General features: G+C 34.1%; 2 protein-coding genes across 2 annotated transcripts in view; one reads left to right on the top strand and one right to left on the bottom strand.

Annotated features, from left to right (window-relative positions):
* Nucleotides 1-1079: 1079 nt before the first annotated feature.
* LOC139901808 (uncharacterized) lies at nt 1080-1855 on the top strand. Its single transcript, XM_071884484.1, has 2 exons — nt 1080-1091; nt 1202-1855. Exons 1-2 carry the CDS (start codon nt 1080-1082, stop codon nt 1853-1855), a joined length of 666 nt encoding a protein of 221 aa, XP_071740585.1.
* Nucleotides 1856-7187: 5332 nt separating this feature from the next.
* Nucleotides 7188-11998, bottom strand: part of LOC139901807 (uncharacterized) — a 23119-nt gene continuing 18308 nt past the window's right edge. Inside the window, exons 6-7 of the mRNA XM_071884483.1 lie at nt 8400-8954; nt 7188-8186 (exon numbers count right to left, since the gene is read on the bottom strand). Coding sequence (XP_071740584.1) covers nt 7188-8186; nt 8400-8954 — 1554 coding nt within the window. The remainder of the gene's footprint in view (nt 8187-8399; nt 8955-11998) is intronic.

Genomic DNA, 11998 nt, shown 5'->3' with positions numbered 1-11998 from the left:
CATATTGTAAACCATTATGTAATGGTCGTGTGAAAACGTTATATTTTAGATTATCATTATTTGATAATCTTCATAATATTTTAAACCTTTATCGACAAAATAAAGGTTATCGTTTGTTTTAAAAATCGAATACAGTCTTTGAAAAACGTCTCATATAGAGGTCAAAATCTCGCAACGAGATCAATTAATATGAAACGTTTATAATCATTATGAACGGGACATTTCATTGTGAGCCAGTAAAATATAAATTTAGAACCTAGTAACACATGATGCATGCTAGCGGATCTCACCTTCGCCGTTACATACAAAGACATGCGTCGAGAATAAAAAGTGACCATACGTAACACATCAGTCATTAATCATTTGATAACTCATTAGCCATTAAGATTACTACATATGTGATTTGCACGGATCGGGTCATTAAGATATTACATACTTGTGATGACACACATTTGAGACGTTCGTGACTGCACATTTACGTAATTTGCTTAAAGTAAGGAATGTACTTATACACATGTTGGTTTTTTTCATTTGAAGTTGTAGTTGAGCTATTAGTGAAAACTTCTTTCCATTGTATCAAATGATATATAATAAAACTATCTCTTCATGAAACATAACACATTAAATCAACAAATACCCACCCAAAAACCTTCTTCGTATCACCTAAACCTGCAAAAACCAAGCCAAAGTCCACGATAAAAGACAACCAAAAACCTTCTTCGTATCCCAGAAATGGTTCTGTACCCTCTAAAAAGGACAAGCATAGCCGATTGCAATCTTTGAACACCTTAGGTAATTTTAAGGCTCCATCTATGTTACTGCAACATAGACAACAAGCCAGACATGTCCCTAAGTCTAGCAGAACCTCCAGCACCTCTTTATCAGCCAAAAGTGGAAAAGCCTCAAAAAATATCACCATGGAATCATCGGACAGTGTTGGTGTAAATGAGTATGGTAGAAAGCTGGGTCTACGCTGGGATGAAATTCCCAGTAAATGAGATTCTTTCATTGATCTCTCGATTCCCTCCTTTTTCCTATGAAGATAATGTCCTTAAATATCCGTGGTTTCGGTAGAGTAGATGGGGAAGAAAGTAAGATTAGTTGGTTCCGTAAAATGCGTTTAGCAGAAACTCCTGACATTGTTGCAATTCAAGAAAGTAAGTGTGATGAAGTAAATGATAAATGGGTTGAAATGATTTAGGGGTCCCCTAACTTCCAATATGTGCAAAAGCCCAAGATAGGTAAGTCGGGTGGTATGCTACTGATATGGGATCCAACAGTTTTCGTGCTGGAAGAAGCTGTCCAGAAGAAATATTTTCTCGCTATTAAAGGTATGTGGAAAGGCAAATCAAAACAATCAGTTATCGTCAACGTTTACGGACCACACAAAGACAAGGATAAAAAGGTTTTCTGGCCAAGTCTAGAAAGTATCATGACACTCTCGGATGTAGAATGGGTAATCGGAGGTGACTTCAATGAAGTCCGAACAGAAGACGAAAGACAAAATTGTGAGTTTTCTAAGAGAAGGGAAAAAATGTTTAATGAGTTCATTGAAAAATGTCATCTCATCGACATTCCTTTGTGTGGTAAGAGATTCACTCGAATAAGTGACGATGGAAGAAAATTAAGTAAACTCGATCGTTTTCTTGTTTCGGAAGACTTTCTTCATTCTTGGGGTGATGTCTCGGTTACTAGTTTAGATAGAAGAACTTCTGATCCCAGCCCGTTAATCCTTCGGGACAACAACGCTGATTTTGGCCCTAAACCATTCAAGATTTTTGACTTATGGATTGAAACCAAAGAGGTCGATTCGATCATAGTAGAAGCATGGCGTAAACCTTTTTTTGGCTCGTGACCAGACTGTCTTTTTAGAAACAAACTGAAGAATACTAAAGAGGCATTAAGGAGTTGGAGTAAACATTAATATGGGGATATTGATGTCGATATTGAAAACTGGAAAAACAAAGTCACGACCTTCGAATCAAAAGCAGACAGTAATTCACTATCGGATACAGAGCGGTTAGAATGGTTGGAAGCAAGAGTAAATTGGCTTCAAAAAGAAAAGGAGAAAATGTCCATGCTAAAACAAAAGGCAAGATTTAAATGGGTGGCGGAGAGTGATGTCAATACATCGTATTTTCATTCTACGATTAGAACAAATAATAATCGATCCAATCTAAGAGGTCTTCATATAAACATTATTTGGGAAGAAAATCCGACTAAAATTAAAGATGAAATCTTTAATTATTATAGGAAACTTTTCAAACTTCCTGTTTTCAAAGAAACTTTCATAAAAATCTCAACAGCGGACTCCGTGGACCTTGAAGCTCCTTTCAATGAAACTGAAATATGAAACACCATTAGAGATTTTGATTCCTCAAAAGCTCCCGGGTCGGATGGTTTCAATATGAGTTTCTTTAAGGAATTTTATTGGCTAATAAAAGATGAGCTTAAAAGAACAATTGATTGGTTTTGGGCTAATGAGTATATATCAAATGAATGCTTCATTCTTCAACCTTGTCCCGAAAAGAAAAGATCCGTTGACTCTTGGTGACTATAGACCTATTAGTCTCATCGAAAACTATTACAAAATCATATCCAAGATACTTGCAAACCGCCTTCAAAGGGTTATTAGCAAAGTCATCGGAACGGAACAAAGTGCTTTCATTAAAGGTCGATACATCCTTGACCGTATTTTAGTTGCTAACGAAATTGTTGATGACTTAAAGTTTCAAAAGAAAAAAGGTCTCATATTTAAAGCCGACTTTGAAAAGGATTTCGATAGCCTTAATTGGAATTTTTTGTTCAAATTCCTTGAGTGTATAGGTTTTGGTGAAAAGTGGAGACGTTGGATTTCCTCTTGCCTTAAATCGTCCACAATCTCGGTACTAGTAAATGGTTCTCCAACTAAAGAGTTTTCCTTACAACGCGGAGTACGTCAAGGCGACCCGTTATCACCTTATCTTTTCATCATGGCGGCCGAAGGTCTCAACTTACTTGTTAAGCATGCGGTAGAAGTAAATCTTTTCAAAGGACTTGAAATTGGATCGAAAAATGTTCTAATCTCTCATCTCCAATATGCCGACGATACCATATTTTTTGGGGATTGGAACATGCATAATGTCGGTCACCTCTTTAAATTACTTAAATGTTTTGAAGTTTTTTCGGGTCTCAAAGTAAATTTCTCTAAAAGTTGTCTCTGTGGAATTGGTGTCCCGTCAACTTTAATCGATGAGATGGCTAGCTATATGGGATGTAGAGTTGGCACATTCCCATTTACTTATCTCGGGGTCCCAATCGGCCAAAAAATGAAATCAACAAATGATTGGGAAAAGGTCATAGAGAAGTTCCACTCAAGACTTTTGGATTGGAAAACAAAAATGATGTCTTTCGGTGGTCGTCTTATCCTCATCAAATCGGTTTTGAGTAGCCTTCCTTTGTATGCTTTTTTCATATTCCGTGCTCCTTCAAGCGTCCTCAACTTACTCGAAGGTATGAGAAGAAATTTTTTTTAAGGCGGGACTGAAATCAACTCTAAAATATCTTGGGTTAAATGGGAAAATATTTTATTACCTTATGAGGGCAGGGGTTTGAATATCGGGTCACTCAAAGCAAAAAATCTCTCCTTACTCGGGAAGTGGTGGTGGCGTTTTCATAATGAAACAAACACCATTTGGGTTAAAGTTATACAAAGTTTATATGGGTGGGATTGGGGGTTGGGTTCTCACATTTCAAATGCTACTCGTCACAGGCACACAACTTGGATGTGTATCCACAAAGCAGGCATTGATATAGATAAGTTAGATATTCCATTTTCAAGTTCTTTCGTGAAGACAGTTAACAAAGGCAATAGTACGAGATTTTGGAAAGATTTATGGTTAGGAAATCAACCGTTCTCGGTCAAATTTCCTAGACTTTTTCGACTCGAACAAGAAGTTGACACTCTGATTATGGATCGACTAATTCGTGCGGCTGATTGCAATGATTGGAAAGCTTGATGGAATTGGTCTAGACTACCTACTGGTAGGACTAATTCTGAATTTCTTGGGTTATTAGACACAATTAAAGGTTTCAAGTATTGTGATGATACAAGTGATGAATGGAAATGGAATCTCTGTCCTGGTGGCAAATTCCATACATTTATCCATATTTCTCTTCTCAATCAAAAGATTCTACCACAAGCTCAAAGTTTAAATGCTACTGATCGCAATACACTTATTCCATAAAAAATTGGTATCTTCATTTGGCGTGCGAAAATGAACAAACTACCGGTTCTCGTGGAACTCGATAAACGGGGAGTTGACCTCAATTCGGTTCTCTGCCCAATATGTGGTAATGAAATTGAAACCATTGAACACGTCCTAATTCGTTGTTCGGTAGCCTCGGACGTTTGGACACGCGTTTCTCGTTGGTGGAACTCAAATATTAGTGCAAGTATAGACGTGAATTCCAGATTCTCGGGTTTCTCTTCATCCGGTTCGAACACTAGATCGGTTTTGTGGCAAGCGATAGAGTGGATTACTAGCTATACGCTATGGAAAAATAGAAACAACGTCATTTTCATAAGAAAAAAAGGCAACGCTCCCATCATCCTAAACGAAATCCAAGTTAAAGCCTTTGATTGGATTTCAAATAGCTCGTAAAAGCATCGTTTAGTTTGGTCTCAATGGCTTTTTATTCCTAATACGTTTGACGATCATGGATACTTCAAAGTAGTTAGTATCTAGTTATTAAGTTAGTCACAATCCACTGTTTCTTGTTGTACTGTATGTAGGCATTACCTTATATGCCTCTTGTTCATGTTTCTAATTAATAAAATTTTCATTAGCTTTTCAAAAAAAAAAAAAAACAAAAAAAAAAACATGTTTGTAACAATTTTTTAACAACCTTTACACATGCAAAGAAGTTTATTCGTCAGCAATTTGTGTTGGATAATCATGTTTGTTTAAGCCAGTGTATTGGTGATGTTTCGGGCAATTGGGATTGGATATGCAATATCACTTCCATCATCACCGCCCTTTTATGGGGTTTGGAAAGACGGTCTTAGACGTATGATTAAGTAGGTGTATCTACATCGTTATCATATTAAGATCGTATTATGTAATTTTTATTTTTGCATAAAGAAAAAACAACTTCAATGCTTAATCTCTACCATCGGCAACTAGCGTCCTCAATCACTTTTCCACTCTCCAAGCCGCCACTAGCAGCCTCATCACCGGCACCATATCCATTTTCCTCTTTCACCCCACCATCGCCGTCAGTTCCGATGATGGTTCCATAAAAAAAAAAGTTGATTCTGGTGAACAAGAATACAAAGTGGACAAACAAGAAGATGTACGAAGATCTTGTTGTGGTGCCCCAATAAATCTGTTTATTACGGAATTCTCATTGGGGAATGCGCAAAGATGAATGAAGAAGATGAACAAATTGCAAAAGGGTAATTGATATGTTGGATCTGTGAGCTTTAATTCGTGGGGATTTAATTGAAATGAATATATAATATTTTTATTTTGGCAAAATAACGATAACATAAAAACATATCCTCTTCATCGAAAGATGAAAAGACAAACGAAAGTTACAAAGTCGAAACAAATTGCAGCAAGGCTCGAGAATTACAAAACTCTCAAATTAACATACACCGAACCTTGTGAGATTTAAATATTTGTTATTTATTTTGATTTTTAGGAGGAAAGGAGGAATGTGAGATCTAGATCTTTGTTCTTGCTTTTGATTTTGAGGAGGAATTAGAGTTTCTGTTAATTTTTAATTTGGGGAAAGATGTATAGAGAAAGATAAAATAACGGAGTTACCTTTATACGTTTGGCACATGACTAGATTTAACGGAATATATAACGATTGTTAATAATAGGGTCATCCGCGTTACTATTGCAAACGTTAAGGTCATTCAATTCATAATTAAAGAAAAAGGCCACCAGTGTAATTTTTGACAAACTTTAGGGAGCAACCACATAATTTTATCTTTGATTTTATTTTAGACAAAATTGTGTTGTTGGTCCTTCAACTTTTTACTAAACAACGTAGGTGACCTTAAACTTTCTTTTTGACTTCGTTGACCTCAAACTATTAAGATATTTCACGGATGACCTTGGAGTTAACGTTTGTTAAGTTTTGCCCGTTAATTTGTATCAAATGAACAATATGTGAGGGCATTTTCGTCTTCATTTTCATCACAAAAAAATAAGAGCCCTAAAAGCATAAATCAAGTAAAATCTAAATAAAAATATTAAGAACTTTTTAAGATGGAAGCAATGTATTTTCATATTCACACGTCATCTACCATTTCAATTTTCAGATTCTGTAACTACCAATTAAAATCAAAACTAATAAAATGAATTTAAGTGCAGCCATGAAAGACGTAAATACAACTTTCAAAGTTTTGTTTGCCAAACTAACAAAATGACTCTGTAAAATAACTACCCAAACAAAACTGCAGCCATGGAAAATGTAAATACAACTCTCTTGACTGATGAAACTTTCGAAGCTGATTTAAGAAAGTGTCCCCTTCACCGCAAGATCTAGCAATTGTGCCCAATTCAAGATCAATAAAAAGAAAGCAACCTAAACAAAAACTATTATTGTATTAACAATCTCACACACATATACAACAACAAGGTAATCAATTAACAAACAACAATGAACCAACCTCCAATGTAATCCACATCTGAAACAATCCCGTTAACAAATCCATATCTAGAAAGAAAAAATCTCGTTAGGCAATTATGCCATAAGATTTCGGCTAAACTATTATTGTGTAACTGATGATTTTGATTTAGATGGTGAGACTGGGTATGAACAAAAAACAAGTAGGTGCAGGTGATGGATACTAGAAGTGGACTATGTAGATAGACCAAAATACCCTCAGGTATTGTTCGCGTGATGCAATTTAACGGGCAAAACTTAACAATCGTTCACTTCAAGGTCATCCGTGAGATATCTTAATAGTTCGAGGTCAACGAAGTCAAAAATAAAGTTTAAGGTCATCTACGCTGTTTAGTACAAAGTTGAAGGACCAACTACGAAATTTTGTCTTTATTTTACACCAAAAGACCAAATTTAATATATAAATTTACGAAACTTTAAATTGATATAATCAAATTAAATATTGGTTACATTCACCAATTTATTTGATTTGCAACCATATCCATGAAGTTGTAATTCAAGAACGATTAATCGCAGATTGTAATAAAAGAAAGACTAGGATCAGCAGCTCCACTAATAGAACCACCATTCTTTTTCAGTTCCACTAGATAACCTAACGCTTCCGCCGTAATCACTTCTCCGGGTATAAGTAACGGGATCCCAGGTGGATATGGACATATTAACTCCCCGCAAACTTTCCCAATACTCTCTTGATAACTCACTTTGGTTTTACTCGCAAAAAACGCCTCTCGGGGGCTCAATCTCATACTATCTTTTGTATTTATCTTATAAGACTGCATACATACATTTTTTATTTTTTTACATAATCGAGTCGAATTATGCAATTGTGATAAATGTTGTAAACTTGACACAAGCCATAAAACATCGTGTCTGTTAGTTCCTAAATTTACTGCAAACGTAACAGAACTCGTCCCAGTTAGTTCTGAAACCACTCCATAATCGTATAAGATATCATCAGCTTCATAACCAGATATACCAAGCTTATACACCCCTACTGTAATTCTTAGAGGGTCATCGGATTTAAGGACTGTAATTTTATCGATCTTTTCAATAAGAGATTTTGCTTCCATGGCTATTTCAACTGGTTTGTTAAAAATGGTTTCTTGATTTTCACTAATTTGAGCTCTGGCAGCATCTAATGAAGCTAAAAGCAGATAACTTGGACTTGTACTTTGAAGACTTTGGAGACATTGACTTACTCGTTCTCTATTCACAATCTTTCCTGACATGTGTAACATTGATGATTGTGAGAGAGAGCATAATACCTTGTGGGTCGACTGTACGACAAGGTCAGCCCCTTGACTAAGAGCCGATGGAGGCAAGTTTTGGTGAAATCCTAAGTGGGCCCCATGAGCCTCGTCAACAATAAGCGGAATGTCGTGATAATGGCATAATAGGGCAATTCTTTCAAGATCGGTGCAGATGCCATGATAAGTAGGACAAGTCACGAAAACTGCTGATGCTTTTCGACCTTCCCTTGCCAATTCTTTTATTGCAATCTCCACCTGCACATTATTGCCGGACTCGTTAATTTTATCCATCATGTGCATAATTAATACGGACATTAAAAATATATTCTATGACATTTTGACCGAAGGTCCTTCTGGAAGCAATGAGAAGGAAGGATGACCTTTTCTATACACGGGTAGAAAAATGATTTTCTCTATCCGTGATAGTGTTGTTGACATTGATTAAAAGATATAAATATGTTAACTTGCCTGTGAAGGAGTGATACCAAAAGGAATGTCCCAATCAAAGTCATAATCAGGGATGATATACTTCGGTGTTACACCTGAGAACACCATAGAATTAAATGCCGATATATGACAATTTCGAGGAAGAATTAATGTATCTCCCGGTGAGCAAGTAGCCATAACTGATGCTTGGATCCCACATGTTGTACCACCAACTAAGAACCACGTCTCCTTAGCTCCAAACAGTCTAGCCGCTTCTTTTTGTGCATTCAAAATGGGACCCTTGGGTGCAAACAAATTGTCCAGTTCCGGAAGCGGAGTAAAGTCATGAAGAAAAGGTTGTACTCCAATTAAACGAGTCAATGATGACGGAGCTGCCCGACCCATATTGTGTCCCGGAAAGTGAAAACGGGCAACATTTTGTTCAGCTGTAGCTTTTAGCGTACTAACAAGTGGAGGTTGTTTATCGCATTCTGGTGCATGAGAATCGGGAATGATCCTATTACCCTTGTAAGTTTTTTCATTGTTTGTTGGCCCTACCTTATCATGCTTCTTCCGTGGCATTCCAATTTTTCTTTCCTACAAAAACGTTTTGATATTTAAATTAACCAACACTAAGTTTTCAAATGCATGCAATATTCCTGAGTGTTTACATGTATTTTTTCATTTTAATCTATTTATTACATGTTTGTTTTTGAGGAAGTTTTCTAATTACAATCTTGAAGCTGTCATTAAGAATAAAAATATGCAAAAATTAATTGTACTAGATAGTTATTGGCTGTTAGTTTTAGAGTAGAGTTGGACTATATGTAATGTATAAGTAACTAAAACATGTCTAACTTTCTTATTGACAACCCTTACGAGTCATTAGAAAAGTTCTTGTTTGTTTTTTTTTTCCCAAAAAATCAGCGTTTTGACGATAATAAAACTAGTTTAAATTAACTAAATTCAACCGTTTTATATCAACCAACTTGATTCTTTCCATAAATAAACATTATCGTTTATTTTCAATATATACTAATACTAACTAAAATTTTTGTCGTTTTATTTGTTGAATGATGCGTTTTGATCAGGTGAAGTTTGGATAAAGTGTGTAACACTTTAGGGGTAAAACCTCTAAATGTTTGGGAACAAAAGTTGTAAGGTGAGGGATAACTTGAGGGGTTAATTGTAACTTTTCATTTTAATATAATACTAACTAAATAAGGGTGACTCAAATTTTTGACGAAATTTATCTTTTTTTTCCCGGCATTAGTTATGTTTATTCGTCATCACCGTTTAACTCGAAATAATTTTACGAACAAAACACAACTAATTATATTCGAAACGGACATTTTTTTAAAGGAAACAATATATGCACATATATAAATATATATATATATATATATATATATATATATAATAGTAACTAAAATTTTTGTCATTTTATTTGTTGAATGATGCGTTTTGATCAGGTGAAGTTTGGATAAAGTGTGTAATACTTTAGGGGTAAAACCTCTAAATGTTTGGGAACAAAAGTTGTAAGGTGAGGGGTAACTTGAGGGGTTAATTGTAACTTTTCATTTTAATATAATACTAACTAAATAAGGGTGACTCAAATTTTTGACGAAATTTATCTTTTTTTTTTCCGGCATTAGTTATGTTTCTTCGTCATCACCGTTTAACTCGAAATAATTTTACGAACAAAACACAACTAATTATATTCGAAACGAACATTTTTTTAAAGGAAACAATATATGTATATATATATACATATATATGTACATGTATATATGTACATGTATATATGTACATATATATATATATATATATATATATATATATATATATATATACATGTATATATATATATACATGTATATATATATACATGTATATATATATACATGTATATATATATATACATGTATATATATATATATACATGTATATATATATATATACATGTATATATATATATATATATACATATATATATATATACATATATATATATATATATATATATATACATGTATATATATTATATCCAACTAATTATTTCAAGTGGATGGCTAGAACAAGTGCTAAATTGAAGAGTTTGTAATGGAAAAGACCTCGGCTCGAGTCAACCTGCTCCTTTTGTCGCAATTTTTTTTCTCAATTGTCGCTCAGCATTAGTTTCGTAAAAGACGTTAAAATGTTCTACCGTAACGCGCGGTAGTTATATTTATTTTCCTTGAAGAGAGTTAAAGAAAACATTATAATGCATCATGGTGTCAATATTAGAATAAGTAAAAGAACCTTATTTTCGATAATATAGTGTTTTCTTTACATATCGTGTTTTCAAAATTTTCAAATGTACAACATTATGTAAGTATATAATAAGTATTAATATACATAGGCATTTTGTACATAAATATCGTCTACTACAAACAGATACCAAACAACGTTTATCCAAATATAACTATCACAACGCGCGATCTAAACTCTTTTCTAGTTGACATAAAAATGCTTACACTAGTTTTTGAACATGCATGCAGTATTGACCCGAGTATACATGTGTGTTTTCATTTTAATCTTTTGATTAAGTACATTTTTTTTTTTTTTTTTTATCAATAAACCCGTGCTTGCATGTGTAAAAAGCGATCCAAACTCTTTTCTAGTTGACATAAAAATGCTTACTCTAGTTTTTGAACATGCATGCAGTATTGACCCGAGTATACATGTGTGTTTTCATTTTAATCTTTTGATTAAGTACATTGTTTTTTTTTTTATCAATAAACCCGTGCTTGCATGTGTAAAAAGCGATCCAAACTCTTTTCTAGTTGACATAAAAATGCTTACTCTAGTTTTTGAACATGCATGCAGTATTGACCCGAGTATACATGTATGTTTTCATTTTAATCTTTTGATTAAGTACATTGTTTTTTTTATCAATAAACCCGTGCTTGCATGTGTAAAAAGCGATCCAAACTCTTTTCTTGTTGACATAAAAATGCTTACACTAGTTTTTGAACATGCATGCAGTATTGACCCGAGTATACATGTATGTTTTCATTTTAATCTTTTGATTAAGTACATTGTTTTTTTTATCAATAAACCCGTGCTTGCATGTGTAAAAAGCGATCCAAACTCTTTTCTAGTTGACATAAAAATGCTTACACTAGTTTTTGAACATGCATGCAGTATTGACCCGAGTATACATGTATGTTTTCATTTTAATCTTGGGGGATGATTCTCACACACTGTTTTTTGATCCTCACACACCCTTTTACCCTATTATTAGGGAGGAGTTCAAGTAAATTGGTGTGTGAGGATCAAAAAACAGTGTATGAGAATCATCCCCCTTTAATCTTTTGATTAAGTACATTGTTTTTTTTTATCAATAAACCCGTGCTTGTATGTGTAAAAAAAACTAGTTTAAATTAACCAACTTCAACCATTTTTATATCAACCAGCTTGATTCTTCCATACAAAATCATTTTCAATTACGACGCTACCATAAGAAACCCTGACCCAAATGTCATAGTAGAAAAAAGATGCATTTTTTTACCTCAGAAATACCAGCTCTTGTTAGTGTGTAATTCCACTTGAAGCTCTGTAAAAACATGGTTGAGAAGAAATATTTTAAACAAATTATG

This window comes from Rutidosis leptorrhynchoides, chromosome 3 (genome assembly GCF_046630445.1).
Source record: "Rutidosis leptorrhynchoides isolate AG116_Rl617_1_P2 chromosome 3, CSIRO_AGI_Rlap_v1, whole genome shotgun sequence".
In the NCBI taxonomy this organism is placed as follows: domain Eukaryota; kingdom Viridiplantae; phylum Streptophyta; class Magnoliopsida; order Asterales; family Asteraceae; genus Rutidosis; species Rutidosis leptorrhynchoides.
Note: the sequence above shows the minus strand (reverse complement) of the source record. Positions and strands in the feature narration are given on the sequence as shown.